We start from the raw sequence: 17,803 nt of genomic DNA, 5'->3' as shown, positions 1-17,803 counted from the left end.
AGATGGTCTCTACGCTTTATGACAATAAGCATTATAGAAAGTGGATGGTGGTTTTGCCTCTGGTGGAAAAAGAGCTTTAAAAGTAACACGAGTCACACGACTGTCACCCTAAAATGTTTCCCATTCGTCATTCCAGAACATAAAGGTAATCACAAAGCTGTATCGGACACATTGCTTGGCTTCGCTATTCTGCCTGTTTTGTTTCGGGGGCTGGATCTCAACCTGTCAGTCATATCGGAGCCCCGCCCTCCTCGGGCAGCCTCCCGCAGTCGGAGGCGGATGTTCCACATCGCCGACATAATGTACGCACACTGGATGGAATTGACAACATCCCACCTGTCTCGAAGGCGGCGGATTTTAGCCGCGCGTCTGTTGACAAGCGGCGGCCACCGATAAGGTCCCGAGCGAGGGCGTTTCGCCGACGATCCAGACTCCGGCGGTGCCGGTTTGGAAACAAGAAGTGCCCTTGGACCCGATGATTGCAGCCGCAGTGCCACAGTTGATCATCCGACGGGAGGGCAGAATGTCACGGCAGCAGCAGCAGAAAGCCATCGGCGGCGTCGTGGAGGTCAAAAGTAAAGTGAGTGCTGTCGGATGGCCGATGACGTTGAAGGATGGATTTCACCCAAATATGCTGAAATTCCGATGACTTGACTGTTTACAATCCGCTCCCTTATTTGTAAACACCCACAGATGGGTCGTTTTAGCGTTTGACGCAGGTGTGCCTCCATAATTGACATCATTTCCGCATTGAATCGTTTTGCGTACTGCGGTTGTAATACAGTCATTACATGCTGTCATATAACTCCACAATACCAAGGTTAGCCAAAGTGGTTGTTTTTATTTTTACAGAGAATATTCTATACTGTTCAATTAAACATGTAACATAATCAAATATTATTATATGGCCAAAACAATAACAATAATCCTTCCATCTGGAGCCTATCCCAGCTGACTTTGGGCGAGAAGCAGCATACACCCTGGAATGGTCGGCAATTAATCGCACATCTCATAATAATAATTATTATTAGGGTTGTCAAATTGTGATTAAAAAAAAAATCATAATATTAATCACAGGTTCAAAACAAATTAATCCTGATTAAATACTATAAGAGCGGCACGGTGGTCGAGTGGTTAGCGTGCAGACCTCACAGCTAGGAGACCAGGGTTCAATTCCACCCTCGGCCATCTCTGTGTGGAGTTTGCATGTTCTCCCCCGTGCATGCGTGGGTTTTCTCCGGGTACTCCGGTTTCCTCCCACATTCCAAAAACATGCTAGGTTAATTAGCCACTCCAAATTGTCCATAGGTATGAATGTGAGTGTGAATGGTTGTTTGTCTATATGTGACCTGTGATTGGGGTGTACCCCGCCTCTCGCCCGAAGACAGCTGGGATAGGCTCCAGCACCAGTAATGCGCTGTACCCAACCGCTCAGCCAGAAGGCAAAGCTCTGGATTTACCCATAGTCCCTTGCTCCCACCCTCCCCATGGTCCTGACCCAAAGAAGGAGATAGGAAACAAGCGGCTGAGATGAGTTTCCTCTGTCATCTGTAGAACCGCTTCTCCTTCACATCGAGAGGAGCCGGTTGAGGTGGCTCGGGCATCCCCATCTGGGAGAAGGCCCCGGGCAGACCTCGGACCCGCTGGAGGGATGATCTCTCACAGCTGGCCTGGGAATGCCTTGTTGTCCTCCCGCTTAGAGCTGGACGGGGTGGTTGGGGACCAGGAGGAAGTCTGGGCTTCCCTACTGAGACTGCTGTCCCTGCAACCCTGGACCCAGATAAGCATAGGAGAATGGAATGGAATTTTAAAAATGGCATGAACAGCTGTGGCTGTAGGCAACCTCTTTTTAAAAAAATCTTCTTAATATGTGTATTTATGTTGATTAATTGCATTGGCGGATGTGTGGTTAGCACGCGGCGGCACGGCGGTCTGGTGGTTAGTGCGCAGACCTCACAGCTAGGAGACCAGGGTTCGGTCCCCGCCCTCGGCCATCTCTGTGTGGAGTTTGCATGTTCTCCCCGTGCATGCGTGGGTTTTCTCCGGGTACTCCGGTTTCCTCCCACATTCCAAAAACATGCTAGGTTAATTAGCCACTCCAAATTGTCCATAGGTATGAATGTGAGTGTGAATGGTTGTTTGTCTATATGTGCCCTGTGATTGGCTGGCGACCAGTCCAGGGTGTGCCCCGCCTCTTGCCCGAAGACAGCTGGGATGGGCTCCAGCACCCCCCGCGACCCTCGTGAGGAAAAAGCGGTAGAAAATGAATGAATGAATGAATGGTTAGCACGCAGGTCTCACAGCTAGGAGACCAGGGTTCAATTCCACCCTCGGCCATCTCTGTGTGGAGTTTGCATGTTCTCCCTGTGCATGCGTGGGTTTTCTCCGGGTACTCCGGTTTCCTCCCACATTCCAAAAACATGCTAGGTTAATTAGCCACTCCAAATTGTCCATAGGTATGAATGTGAGTGTGAATGGTTGTTTGTCTATATGTGCCCTGTGATTGGCACTGTTGGTAAATGCCTATGTATAATAGTGTCATGTATAATGTGTAATGCAATATGTCCAACAGAACGTTGACTTGAGTAACCTGTGTACGGAAAGCTAAGATAAAGCTTGCGATCCCTTTGGTTGAAGCCTTTGGTTTAACACCAACGCTCAATGTCAGACAATGACAAAGCTTATTCTTTCAACTGGTTGCTCAGGCAAACCCGCTGGTTCACATTTTCAGATGAGAGTACAGACTAAGACTCTTGTTTCGTAAAACGTGGCTTACAGGAAACAATCTCTGACAAGGCACGGCTGACGCAGATGTTGTCAGGCTGATAACCGAGACAATGTAAGAAAACCGAGGCTGCATTTGAGTAATTTAGTGTGATCCCCATAAAAAGTTCCGAGCCCCCCTGTAATTCTAGCCTACTTGATGAGGCTTGTACTGAACACAACCAGGTATAATTGGATCTAGCATGTACAGTATGTGTGAAGTGGAATCCTAAAACTGAATGTACCGATCATGGTCCTTGTTCTGTTTGCAGTTTGAAGCGGAATATCGTCGCTTTGCTTTCAAGAGGAACTGCCAAGGTGGTTTCCAGGAGTTCTATAGCCTCCTCCAAATTATCCATCACATCCCCGATGCGGACATGTTATTGGGCTACACGGACGACTCCGGCGACCTCCTTCCAATCAACAATGACGACAACTTTCACAAAGCCGTCTCATCAGCAAATCCCTTGCTTCGCATTATCATAACCAAGAAAGGTAAGACTAACATTAGTTAGCTTGGGAGGTAAGGATCTCATTTATTGCAAATGTGAGTTTCAGAAAGTCATATCCTGATACTTTTTGGATAAATATATCGATATCAATATATTGTGTCTACGGGCATCATCGGCATCATTTAAAACAGCATGTTGAATACTGCTGCTTTCTAGGAAATGACAGCGCAACATGGGCGCCTTCGTGCAGGAGGTCCAAGTTTTGAGAGTAGCGAACACAAGAGTTACAGAGGAGTAATGCAGTACTGAGGGCCACCATCAAAAAAAGACAAAATCATTGAGGAACTAAAAATCACCATCAATGACACGGATCAGTCATTAATGTTTGAAGATTGGATCAAAACAACCGTTTTGGCTAATAATCCAAAAACAGATTTTCAGATATGGAGACTTCAATGCTGATATTCTAAATCCACACAAGAACAATCCATTTCCCAAAATCACCAGACCAAGTAGAATAACACACCATTTTTCATCGATAACTTTGATCACAAAACCACTAGTGGCCTGCTAATTAATGACATCAGCGATCATATTCCAGTCTTCACAATTTATGACCATTATTATAACAAAGGACCGACGGAGGCTACAAAGACCGTCCAAAGACTGCGTTCAGAGGACAGAGTCAACGCTTTCAAGAAGGAGATTGTAGAATCACTGGCGTATATCAGTAATTTATCATTTCATACTGGAAAATTCCCAAATGCTGTTTGGAAACCTCATATTACAAATATACAACATAAGATAGTGAGAAATATTTCAATATTAAACAAAGCAAAATTTGTTCTCAATCATCATCAAATCACTCTATTGTTCTCTGGTTCTACCATATCTTACTTATTGTGTGGAAATATGGGCTAATAACTATGAACGCGGCGGCACGGCGGTCTGGTGGTTAGTGCGCAGACCTCACAGCTAGGAGACCAGGGTTCGGTCCCCGCCCTCGGCCATCTCTGTGTGGAGTTTGCATGTTCTCCCCGTGCGTGCGTGGGTTTTCTCCGGGTACTCCGGTTTCCTCCCACATTCCAAAAACATGCTAGGTTAATTAGCCACTCCAAATTGTCCATAGGTATGAATGTGAGTGTGAATGGTTGTTTGTCTATATGTGCCCTGGGATTGGCTGGCCACCAGTCCAGGGTGTACCCCGCCTCTCGCCCGAAGACAGCTGGGATAGGCTCCAGCACCCCCCGCGACCCTCGTGAGGAAAAGCGGTAGAAAATGAATGAATGAATGAACTATGAACGCAATCTTCACTGGCTAAATGTACTGCAAAAAAGGCCAGTAAGGATAATTCATAATGCCGCCTACAGAGAACATACTAACTCCTTATTTCTAAAATCACAAATCCTAAAATATGCTGATATAGTTCATTTTCAAACATCTAAAATAATGCATAAAGCTAACAATAACCTATAATGCTGTCCGGATGTGGGAGTTAGCCTCCTTGTTTAGTTTCCTCATATGCCTTAGTTCCTGTTTCCATGCCCTTATTTTGTAGCCACTTCCTTTGTTGTTCCGTTCTGTTTGCTCACACCTTTACTTGTTTCACGCACCTGCCTCTAATTTTCTGTTCCCCGTTTAATTCAGGTACGTACTTCTCCCTTCGTTGGTTCCTTGTCATGTTTGGTTTGGCCAATTGCTGTTTTTCTGCTGCTGCACAGAAAAAAAACTTTTATTCAACAAAGACTTTTTACTTGCATTTGGGTCCAGCTCTCTGTGTCCGGAGAATAATCCAAGAGAGGGGAAATATGATCTCAGGGAAGAACTAAATTTGAAACACTTCTATGCTAGGACTACGTTAAAAGCCATAGCATGTGGAATCAAACTCTGCAGGATTGCATAAGGATACGATGCAGAACTATACGGATTGAGTAAGGAACTGAAACAATGCACAACGATGAGCAAATTCAAGAAACAATACAAGGAGTTGATGTTTCACAGTCACGGTATGGTTCCATCACCTTATACTTCTGCGTGGAGGAGTGTAGCATGTAGAAGGTTACGCATTGAAGGGAATTCAATGCGTAACAATTCCATTCCAAATGTCCATCCATCCATCCATTTTCCTCCGCTTATCCGGGTCCGGGTCGCGGGGGCAGCAGTCTTAGAAGGGAAGCCCAGACTTCCCGGTCCCCGGCCACCTCCTCCAGCTCCACCGGGAGGACACCAAGGCGTTCCCAGGCCAGCTGTGAGACATAGTCCCTCCAGCGTGTCCTAGGTCTGCCCCGGGGCCTTTTCCCGGCTGGGCATGCCCGGAACACCTCCCCAGGGAGGCGTCCGGGAGGCATCCGGACTAGATGCCCGAGCCACCTCAATCCATTCCAAATGTGAAAATTGGAAGTAGTTTGTGTTGTTATATTTGTAAATAGTTATTTTGAAGTCAAATAATTGTGGTATAGTTGTTTGGATATTTTCACCAAATACGTATATATGGCTAAATTTGTGTAGAAGTGAATGTTTTGCTTTTCAGGAAAAGCTTTTTTCTCCTTTTTCTGTTGAACGGATATTTTGTTGAAACGTACCTATGTTCTACTGCTGATTGCTACAGAATGGAAAAAGGTAGAAATTGACTTTTTCTGATGGAAGCGTCACCAAAATAACAGCGCCGTACATACAGGAAGTGACAACTCGGAACGGAACATGACAGAAAAAAAACGAGAGTCTAATCTGTAAACTTTGTTTTGGTAGGTTCCAGCTGTAGAACACAATATACGTGCCTTAAATATCAGTCCAAATCCTCTCAAATGACCGGTACTGGTCGGGGTGTCTTTTGTGGTCGGGAATAACTGCATTGGAAGACACGGTTAGAATTGAATTTTTTTTTTTTTTGAAAAACTGACTTTTTATCCGTCTCTTATTTGTCCACCTCACTCTGACTACTTAAAGAGGATGAGCGTGTAGGTTTTCCAAACAACTCCCTCCAGAGGCGTAAAAAAGGCCCAGGACTGCCAGGACTTCGGAACCCCGGCTCATTGTCCATCCACTCAAAGAACAAAGTGTCTCTCATGATCGGCCAACCACAGAACTTCCGTCAGATCTCGTCAATCATCGACGTGGATATCTTACCCGAGACACATCGACGTGTACGGCTGCACAAGCATGGCACCAAGAAACCACTGGGCTTCTACATCCGAGATGGGGTCAGTGTACGGGTGACGCCCCAGGGTGTGGAAAAGGTAAGATTCGTCATTTCATATTAACGTTGTTCACATTAACTTCAAAACATATTCCAAAATAGTTAGCATTAGAAGTGGGACCTTAAAGGAAAAGTGCATTTTTGAGGAGAATTTTGCCTGTGAGACATGACCGCACATCTTTTGTTTTTGTGTGCATTCTAAAGGCTAGCATGCGGGAGCTAGCACGACACACAACGGGACACACCCTAAAAAAAAAACTTTAAAAAATGCCAACCGTGTAGTTTTTACATAACTGACCCGTATATAAACCAAGCTACAGACAAATGTTTATGATTGGTGTAATGAAGTTTGTTACGCCGCTCGAACTACTACTACGTTACTGGCGTATTGACGTGACTAGCTTCACCACACTCGCCTGCAGCACAGGGCACATATAGACAAACAACCATTCACACTCGCATTCATACCTATGGACAATTTGGAGTCGCCAATTAACCTAGCGTGGAATCGAACTCGGGTCTCCTAGCTGCGTGGCCTCCATGCTAACCACTTGTTCACCATGCAGCCCACACATGATGTGTTTTTAACATGATTGATGGTTTGGATCACCAAATGCAGCGCCCGCCAATGATGTACAGATCAACTTTGGTCCGAGTATTGATCCCTGGGGTACGCCGTGAGATCAATTTCAAGATCATTGATGACCTATGTTTTGTTTATATCGCAAAAACGTAGCTTTTCACATTGTACTGTGTGATTTATTTATTAACATAGTGTGACTATTTGTATCAAATTTGTCACCTCGATAAATAATCTATTGTGTTGTCGTTCGGATTAATGCCATTTTTAGATGTGTGCTCTGTATCGGTATTGGCTATTGTAACTTTTATGTATGACTGTATCTTACCTGTTTCTCAGTCATATTTCTCAAAATGGCGTCTGTACTGTAAATGTGTTGCAGTGATGTAACGTTGGACTGGTGTCTTTCTGACTGTCTGGCCGTAGGTTCCAGGAGTGTTCATATCCCGCCTTGTGCGTGGCGGTCTTGCAGAGAGCACGGGGCTCCTGGGGCTTAATGATGAAATTCTGGAGGTCAACGGCATTGATGTTACTGGAAAATCTTTGGATCAGGTAACTACAATACGATACAACAACTACAATAATTCATAACACGTGGCTACTTTGTTCAGGTTTGATTGCACCTCAACAATTATTTTTGCAGCCTGTGCCAATGGTTCTTTGTAGCTGCACGTTTTACCCTATTTCAGTGATTTTCTGAAGGAAGGACGACAAATTTCCATCCACCCAGCCTAACTTCACCGTGCCAAAAAAGTAACACAGTGGCTTATTACAAAATGACTAATCGGTAGGGGTACAACGATTGTTACATATTGGAATGTCGATGTTTTGCTTCGGACATGGGCATTTCCCACACTGGACACCAAAAGAGAATCCACAGCCTAGATAAGCCTCTTTTGTTGCCTCACCCGCACGTCAGGGGCGGTGCCCCTTATTCAAACGCTTGCTATTATGTTTCCTCAGAAATAACACTGTGACCAAGGGGGTCATTTTTCTTCTTAAGAAAATATATTACTAGTAGGGCTGTCACATGATTACAAATTTTAATCAGATTAATCATTAAAAAAATGAATTAATTCTGATTAGGGCTGTCAAATGATAAAAAAAAAAATTCAGATTAATCATTAAAAACCCTAATTAATTCTGATTAGGGCTGTTAAATGATTAAAAAATAATCAGATTAATCATTAAAAACCCTAATTAATTCTGATTAGGGCTGTTAAATGATTAAAAAATAATCAGATTAACCATTTAAAAACCTAATTAATTCTGATTAGGGCTGACAAATGATTAAAAATAATCAGATTAATCATTAAAAACCCTAATTAATTCTGATTAGGGCTGTCAAATGATAAAAAATAATCAGATTAATCATTAAAAACCCTAATTAATTCTGATTAGGGCTGTTAAATGATTAAAAAATAATCAGATTAACCATTTAAAAACCTAATTAATTCTGATTAGGGCTGACAAATGATTAAAAATAATCAGATTAATCATTAAAAACCCTAATTAATTCTGATTAGGGCTGTCAAATGATAAAAAATAATCAGATTAATCATTAAAAACCCTAATTAATTCTGATTAGGGCTGTTAAATGATTAAAAAATAATCAGATTAACCATTTAAAAACCTAATTAATTCTGATTAGGGCTGACAAATGATTAAAAATAATCAGATTAATCATTAAAAACCCTAATTAATTCTGATTAGGGCTGTTAAATGATAAAAAAAAAATAATCAGATTAACCATTTAAAAACCTAATTAATTCTGATTAGGGCTGACAAATGATTAAAAATAATCAGATTAATCATTAAAAACCCTAATTAATTCTGATTAGGGCTGTTAAATGATTAAAAAATAATCAGATTAACCATTTAAAAACCTAATTTATTCTGATTAGGGCTGACAAATGATTAAAAAATAATCAGATTAATCACAGTTTGATTTATTAAAAACAAATTAATCTGATTAATCACCATTAATTATTATGTCTGAAATATGCCCATTTTTATTGTATTTGATGGATATAAAAATAAATGATATATATTTCTATGTATTAAAAGCTCCAAATGAACCTAATGTGTCAATCAAGCTAAAAGATAGCACGCATGTCTAAAACTGGTCTCTTTAATAGTAATAGAACGCGTAATCTCACTTTAAGCCGTGTTATTATGAGGAATGAGGGGATGCGTTCACAGACGTCACGTAGTTTAAGGTCGGTGTCATTTTTATGAATTTCCATGTCATTTCCAGCATACTTAAATTTAGCAGTGAGGTTTTTTTTTCCAGAAAATATTCATTTTTAATATTACTAATAGTATTACCACTACTAACGATTGTAGCTTGAGAATGGTTAGAAATAAAGGCATACTGGAAATGACAAAAAATCACCAGTTTGACTGTCAAGTTTATGATGTGCTAGTTTGTCAACTGTCATGGCGGACAGCTGTGCTGTCGCTAATAGCTAATAGCGACCATGAGCTTCTGTGAAGTGACACTGCAATCTCATGAATGTCCTTACGAGGAAGTTAGAGTTACCAAGAGAGTGATAAGAATATCCAATTCATGTTTTTCTTGATCTTCCTGTTTCTGCATACACGGACATGTGCATTATTAAGCTATTTTTGTGACGTTCGGAGTGTCCCTGAAAGCATCCTGTGTTCTGGTAATGAGAATGAGAGTGCATGAATGTGCTAGCTAGAGACGTGAGTTGAAGTATACAGTACGTGGTGTTGGAATTGCACTGCTGTGTGTGCTCAGGTTAGAATTACGTAATAAAACGTGGTGTCAGGCTAGGGATGCTCCACTGCTTCATCCTGCGTCACTGCATGGATGACGTTGGAGGTGAAGCGTGCTTGCTCTGGTGGACATGCATTCATTAACACGTTAACGTCCAGATGTACCAAACCACTTTCAATGCTAATCTTAATGCTAATGGTTTTATTTCATTTGAACATGCATCAGATTACAATTAATCAGTTCCCAGTTCCACATGTCCAAAAGGAGTAGGAAGAAGCAAAGCTTATTAAATCCTACCCCTCCATCTGGTACTTTTACAATCACTAACTCTTACATTTGTTCACTTCCTGCTTTCCTAATATAGTTTCCTAATAAGTTTTTTTTGTTTAAATTAAATTAAATTAAATTAAATTAAATTAAATTAAATTAAATTAAATTTAATTTAATTTAATTTAATTTAATTTAATTTAATTTAATCAGTCATTCATTCATGAATGAATAAATTGTTTTGTGGCAATTTATTCATTCATTAAATTTAATTTAATTTAATTTAATTTAATTTAATTTAATTTAATTTAATTTAATTTAATTTAATTTAATTTAATTTAATTTAATTTAATTTAATTTAATTTAATTTAAGTCATTCATTCATGAATGAATAAATTGTTTTGTGGCAATTTATTCATTCATTCATTCATGAATGAATGACTGAATAAATTTAATTTAATTTAATTTCACTAACTCTTACATTTGTTCACTTCCTGCTTTCCTAATATCATTTCTGTTTTTTTTTAAATAATGTACCTCGTACCAAAGTACTCTGTGATATGAGCATCCAATGCCATAATGTGTACCATAGTGCGTGTCAATATAGTGATATATATAGCACATCATGACTGGTTCAAGACTCTTCATCCTTGTATTATGGCATTATGAATTATCCTTACTGGCCTTTTTTGCAGTACATTTAGCCAGTGAAGATTGCTTTTATAGTTATTATCCCATATTTCCACACAATAAGTAAGATATGGTAGAATCAGAGAGCAATAAAGAGTGTGGAGTGATTTCTGATTGAGAACAAATTTAGCTTTGTTCAATACTGAAATATTTCTGTCCACCTTATGTTGTATATTTGTAATATGAGGTTTCCAGCTCATATTTTCATCTATTATGATTCCCAGAAATGTATTTTCCTTCACCCTTTCAATGTCTACACCGTCTATTTGTATTTGCTGGTGCGTGTCCTTTCTGCTGTTAGCAAACAGCATGATTTTAGTTTTATTTAGGTTCAAGGACAATCTATTATCATCAAAGCATCTTTTTAGTGGGACCATTTCTTCTCTGACCTTTCTAATGATTTCATCTGTACTCCCTCCGGAACAAAAAACAGTGGTATCATCAGCAAATAATACCAGTTTTAAGTCTTTCGTGACTTTGGCGATATCATTGATGTACAAGTTGAACCGTTTTGGTCCCAGTATTGACCCCTGGGGTACTCCACATGTAATATTTAAATTTGCAGATATTTGTGTATTCTCCCAGCTGTATGTATTGCTTCCTGTCATCTAAGTAGGAAGAACTAATCCTCTTATTCCGTACCTTTCTAATGTAGTTATTAGGATGTCATGATTGATTGTATCAAAGGCTTTTGTCAGATCCATGAATACTGCGGCTGCACACTTCCTATGATCTATAGCAGAAGTGCTCACACTTTTTCAGCATGCGAGCTACTTTTAAAATGACCGAGTCAAAATGATCTACCCACTACAAAAATGCAAAACATCTATTTATTTTCAAATGTATTGAGGATTATTTGTACGTACAATGTATGTTGATGTACCTTACATAACCAAATGAGCCAATATTGCAAAACACACATAATTAACTATTAACATTTTTTGTAATTACCTGAGTTTACTTTGATGACTTGCACTGAATTGAACCAGCCAGGGATGCATAGTCCGGACAGTAGCTGCTGATAGCCAGCCTCAAGCACACTTCCAAATGTTTATCAGTCATGGATAATATCCGTATCATAATATCCGTATAATATTCCATATCCGTATGGAAGTGATATGTTTTTTGCCTTTTTACTTGGTCCAGTTTTTGCCTTTTTACTTGGTCCAGCTCCTTCACTCATTTTAGTGACCATAAACTTTAGCGAGGGCTTTAAAATCTCGCAATTCGCCGACTAGCTTAGCACTTTGCATCGTTGTTTACGCATGAGCGGTGACCTAAAGGTCAAAATTCAGTTGTCATCTGACTGGTTGTCCTGTATGTCAATCAAGTAACGGGGATGGATGATAGGCTGACATCGTAAGTTCTGCTGCACTTAGAGACGTTGTTTGATTTGATTGGTCGCCCGAAGGGCAACATTCAGTTGTCATCTGAATGGCTGCCCTGTATGTCAATCAAGTGACGGCATTGATGCTGGGATGATATTTTTGTAATGTCACGCCGCGATCGACCAGCGATCGACCAGTACCACCCCCGCGATCGACCGGTAGCTCGCGATCGACTTAATGAGCACCCCTGATCTATAGCGTTAGTCATTTCCTCCCTAATTTTGATCAGTGGCATGGAAGTAGAAATATTAGCTCTGTATCCATACTGACATTCTGATAGTAATTTAGGAGAATTGTGGTAGAAAGGAGACTGGCCGATAAATAAGTTTGTAAATTGGTGTTTGCCAACCATAGTGGTTGTGTAAAAAATGTGTTACATCGGATGGAAGTCACTGTAATTGAATCACTGCCACCTATCAACTATTTACCAGCAATGGTGAAATGGAGAAGACAGTAAACTAACCATAAAAAAATAACTTTATGGATTGCAAAGGCACACGACTACGTTCTTAAAGGGGAACCGCACTTTTTTCGGAATTTTGCCCATCATTCGCAATCCTTATGTGAAACCCATCCATCCTTTTTCTGACGCTTCCTCACGAAGGTCGCGGGGGGTGCTGGAGCCTATCCCAGCTGTCTTCAGGCGAGAGGCGGGGTTTACGTTGGACTGATCACCAGCCAATTGCAGCCTTATGCGAAACATGAATATATGTTTCTTTCCCTTTTTTGTGTATTCTCGAGCGAGGACAGGCGTTAATATGAGATAGCTAACAATGGATGTCATGGGAAATAGCTATTTTGATGTTAAATCCCTCACAAAGTCTGACGCAGCCCAGCACGCAACGAATGTTCCTCTGCACTAAAAATGCTACATAGCACACCCAAATCCGTAATGAGATTTTGCCCACACTCTTGGAACCGGGGCTTTATATCCGCTGCCTGACGGATGATCACATCGAGCCTCAAACTCACCACACCCGGACCAAGTCTTCGGCCCCAAACGCTGCACCAATCCAAGCTTTTTAAAGCGCCACCCCAGTGAGACATTTTTTAGGCACGTTTTGAGGCCGGGTGCGGAATGTTTTTGCTTTCCGATTATTGACATTTCAATGAGAAACATGGATTTCGGATTCTTATCTATGCTTTCATCCATTTCCTCCATTGGTCAAAGTTTTACAATTTATTCTTGTAGTTCTGGTCCAATATTGACAAAGTCATTGTTCAACTTTTTCAACTATCTAATTCAGGGGTGGGCAAACTACGGCCCGGGGGCCACATCCGGCCCGCCAAGTGTTTGAATACGGCCCGCCCAATCTTTCCAAAGTATTGAATTTAAACTCAACATACAAGCTGGCATCATGGCCTGAGCCAACCTTTTGATGGTTGTATCAATTTCGTTGTTTGACATGGTCTGTTGTTTACAAAGTGCTCCTGAATAATAATAAAAAATTAAAATAATAATTATTATAACTATTATGATTATTATATTTATTATATTAATGCTGATTATTATATTAATTATATATAATAATATTGTTATATTTGCATATTTTACATAATAATAATATAATAATTATTATTTTAATTTTATTTTAATTATTATAATATTTTATTATTTTTAAAATATTTAAATATAAATATAAAATAATACATAATAATAGCAGATTGCATGACAATTTTACAGATACAATAATACCAGGTGGACTATTACGTGTAAAATATATAGTCTGCCCCCCCCGGAAATTTTGTTATATCAATGCGGCCCGCGAGTCAAAATGTTTGCCCACCCCTGATCTAATTAATATAATCATTATTGGTGTTTCCCATCGTCATAAAACAATGAGGCTAGTCTGCTTTCTTAGTACGGATCCTAATTACGGAGTCGCCACAGCGCATTCTGATTTTTGGCTTGAGCCCTTTACGTTCCAGATGCCCTTCCTGACGAATGTCAATTATGCTAAAACTAGTGGGGATTGGAGCTCGTATTAAATATAATTCTAATGGTTATAATATGCTATGATGAAATGAAAGACCTGCATTGATGACTTTTCAGGTGACAGACATGATGGTAGCCAACAGCCATAACCTCATCGTGACGGTGAAGCCAGCCAACCAGAGGAACAATGTCATTCATCGCGGGAGTCGAACCTCGGAGGGAGTTTCTGTTTCTTCCGGCTTAAATGGATCAACGGGCTCCGCTCGATCCCGTGATTCTTCAAGTCCTGCTTCCCAGAGCACCCCCATCACTGCAAGGTCTGACATTTATTATGTGGAACCTGTGCACTGCGAGCATTACCGTATGTCCCGCCTTCTTCCTGCTACAAACACGTAAAACCGCGGGTTTTCACCGTAATGCGTGTTTTACTGTGGCTTTTTATTTGTTTCTTTGTATTCAAAATAACTTGAAAAGTTCCGAATTGATTTGAAGGAAATATTTAGGAATTGTCGAACCGATTACATTTTCTGATCCGGATCTCAGTCTGGATCCAAGATAGGACCGTTGTCAGCATTTGTGAATATATTTTCTTTTGGAATTTTGCCCATCATTCACAAGCCTTTTATGAAACATGAACACATATTTCTTTTGCTGTGCATTTTAGTGCGCGGAAACTAGTTTTTGTATTAGCTTGCTAGCAACGGATGTCTAAAGCCATCATCACAAGCGCTCACAAAACAAACGCCAGCGATATTATTATTGTAGCAGCTAACATGAAAAACTTTTGGTATCTCATGTACTAACACCACGCGTCGCTAATCAACGCTAATTTATTTAAAAAAAATTGTACTTATTTATGTATATTATACATGTATATCATGGCTATGTGCACTTTTTCTGCATGCAAATCACAATTCAAAATGATCTAGCTCTTTATATAAAACATATATCATATATAGTAAAACCTAACCGGTAAACTTTGAAATACTTTTGTAAATATTCAAGGGGACCTATTATGCTTTTCCCACTTTTTTTGACTGATAACTGTTGTTAAAATGTAGCATTCTCATGTTAAACCATGCCAAAGTTTCAGATAATACTGAGAAAAACACTGAGTTTTTTTACTTCCTTATATGGGCGTGCCCGGGTACAAGCTCGAGGCATGCCCTCCCCTCCTTGCCTTGGGAATGTGACCAATCACAGCGGAGTTGAATCAATGAAAACAGCCCATTTTGCAAATCCAAGGAAATACAGCTGGAATAAGTGCAGATTGTGGAAGATCTTGAAAGCTTTCTGTGCTTAGCTTAAGGAACCTTCTGAGACCAACTCTGAGCAAGCGAGGGACAGAAATGTTTATGTCAGTGAGGAGGTGCGGTCGACCTTGTTGCTAGGTATGAAGGTCTGATCAGTTCCACGCCAAATATTTCAATGTTACAACAGCAGGAAGATCACACAGCACAAAATCGCAAATACCTCAATAGAAAAAAATTAACAATTACTATAAACGTGAACTTTATACTTGATTCAGTGAGGTGCAAGGCACAGCACAGCACAGCTGAAAATATTCAAATAAAATCAAAATTTGTGCCATGTTGTATAACCAAACATTTACATTGCCAAACATAATTTTTTTATGCTAACGATTGATTGATTGTATTTGTTTATTTATATTTAAAATGTTGTATTGCACTTGCCTTTTAGACTTTACATCATGCTTGTTTTAGCAGATTGTGTCCCATCAAATTATTATTATTATCAATTATCAAGTATTATTTTAACAAACATTCCAGTTTAAACAAGCATATTAAATGTGCAAAAGAAATGTGCATAAATGATATTCATTTGACCCGCTAAACCGGCTACTCGGGTCAATTAGGACCAATGAAATAAACAACCGCAAACCGCCATTCTAGATCTCATATTTTAATCAATTGCAGCAAGCTAACGCTTTCAACTGGGTCACTTTTATAATAACTCAAACAATGAGTTGCGCGTCATCGACGGCCCGTTGGATCAAAGAAAAGTCACGCACCAAGGGCGCACCAAGCCACAGCGATAATAAAAATTAAAAAAATTTTTTGTCCCATATGAAAGTACTCGGTGATATGAGCATCCAATGCCATAATGGGTACCATAGTAAGTGTTAACATTTGACCATGTTATATGTTCCAGCAACAGCATTGCAGAGGGTGACAGTGATGAAGATGACGACGACGACGATGGCGATCTCATCCTGGAAAATGATCATTTGACATTTCCGGAATCGCATCGGGTGGCCAACAACAACAACAACGGCAACAGCCTGCACCGCAACAGTGAAAGATTGCGCGACAGTCCCGTGATCCGGGCCCTTCAACAGAGCATCTCCATGCCCGAGAGCATGGCCTCTTCCATGGTGACGTCCGGTCAAAACGGACAACCGCATCCATCGGCCGGCAACACTCAGCAGAGCGTGAGAAACGGTGGCGACATGCTAACGCTGTAACCACACGCCGTTGCCGACGGTGGATGGGAAAGAGAATATTCTTTATTGGTGCCTGCAGATTCATCTCTAATATTTACAATTTGACTCAAACGCAATCAGCATTGAATTTGACTTTTTATTTTCATGCTGGTTAATGTTTTTCAACTGCTCGGGGCCGCTGGGTTGTGTCTGTGTTGCCATTGTCGTTGTTGAATATCAATAAACATGTAACCAGATACACATGATGATCTGCCATTCCATCAGTGGAGCAGGACAGTGATAGTAATCTGCCACTGAAACTCATCTTCTGTCAGGAGATGATGGTGTGCATAGCATGATGCTAGCGTCCTTCCTTCTGCCACAGATGCCAGCCAATCGCCGGGCACGTATAGACCCACATTCATAGCTACGGACAATTTGGAGTCGCTAATTAACCTAGCATGTTTTTGGAATGTGGGAGGAAGCCGGAGTACCCGGAGAAAGAGAGATGCCAAAGCGGAGTATCGAACTCAGGTCTTCCCGACCGCCTGATTGTGTGGCCGACATGCTAACTAATAAGTGTGAATATATAAAGAAAATCAATAAGACAAAATAATATTTTCATTTGCTTTGTCGGATCCGTGTTGTCGCTCTGCTGCCGCCTTCTGCCCTTCTTGTCCTTTCAGTGCACCTCTGGCTGGAAGGAGGTGTGAGGTGCTCACTCCCGCCGCCAATCTTGTTCCTGACCTTCTCGAGCACGGAAGCAGGTGTACCTCGTCGCCAGATCGTGCCCACAACCTTCCCGGTCCTCCACACCTTCCGCTTGCTCAGCAACGCTGATTTTTATTTGCTGCTTTGCGTCTTTTGCCCGTGTGACGTTTGGTCCGCAATGTTTTTGGTTGTACTTTGCTCTCCGTGTTTCCTGCAGTATTTTTTATTCTCTGTTGTACGTTTTGGTCTCTGTAGCGGTTTACTTTGGCCCTGGGTTGTCATTTCCCCAACCTTTGGTAATAAAGCATTTTTTCTTAGACAAAAGGGTCTCTGCATTTGGGTTCCAGACCGGCTATCGCCACCCCCTTCACGACAGAACCATCTGGCCAAACATGAAACTTGAGCTTGCTGTCGGACTCGGTTGCCGCCTGGGCTTTGGCGCTGAGCGAATCCAAGCCCACCATCCATACCGCCGTACCGTTGTTCCTTAGCGAGATGAAGGTTTTTGACCATTCGGGGTAGAGAGGCAGGGCGTCGCCTACCCGACCCCAGACAAAATGGCCTCTAAGTCGCCTTGTTCGCCATCAAGTTTCAGTTCTGGGCGCTGAGAGCGGCTACAACGGTGCTCTGCAGG

At 40.9% G+C, this 17,803-nt stretch overlaps 1 protein-coding gene across 1 annotated transcript; it reads left to right on the top strand.

Moving 5' to 3' along the window:
• The first annotated feature begins 252 nt into the window (after positions 1-252).
• pard6a (par-6 family cell polarity regulator alpha) lies at positions 253-17,493 on the top strand. Its single transcript, XM_058087331.1, has 6 exons — positions 253-580; positions 3,036-3,258; positions 6,162-6,451; positions 7,418-7,543; positions 14,133-14,332; positions 16,188-17,493. The coding sequence occupies exons 1-6, from the start codon at positions 476-478 to the stop codon at positions 16,498-16,500; spliced, it is 1,257 nt and encodes a 418-aa protein (XP_057943314.1). The 5' UTR covers positions 253-475; the 3' UTR covers positions 16,501-17,493.
• Positions 17,494-17,803: the final 310 nt, after the last annotated feature.

This window comes from Doryrhamphus excisus, chromosome 11, assembly GCF_030265055.1.
Source record: "Doryrhamphus excisus isolate RoL2022-K1 chromosome 11, RoL_Dexc_1.0, whole genome shotgun sequence".
Classification (NCBI taxonomy): Eukaryota; Metazoa; Chordata; class Actinopteri; order Syngnathiformes; family Syngnathidae; genus Doryrhamphus; species Doryrhamphus excisus.
This window is presented reverse-complemented; position numbering and strand designations above follow the sequence as displayed.

Excerpts from the sequence above, each read along its gene's own strand:
- pard6a (XM_058087331.1), top strand. The coding sequence starts at position 476 with ATGATTGCAGCCGCAGTGCCACAGTTGATCATCCGACGGGAGGGCAGA. Across the intron at positions 581-3,035 it reads TCGTGGAGGTCAAAAGTAAA|TTTGAAGCGGAATATCGTCG; the intron begins GTGAGTGCTGTC and ends TTCTGTTTGCAG. Across the intron at positions 7,544-14,132 it reads CTGGAAAATCTTTGGATCAG|GTGACAGACATGATGGTAGC; the intron begins GTAACTACAATA and ends ATGACTTTTCAG.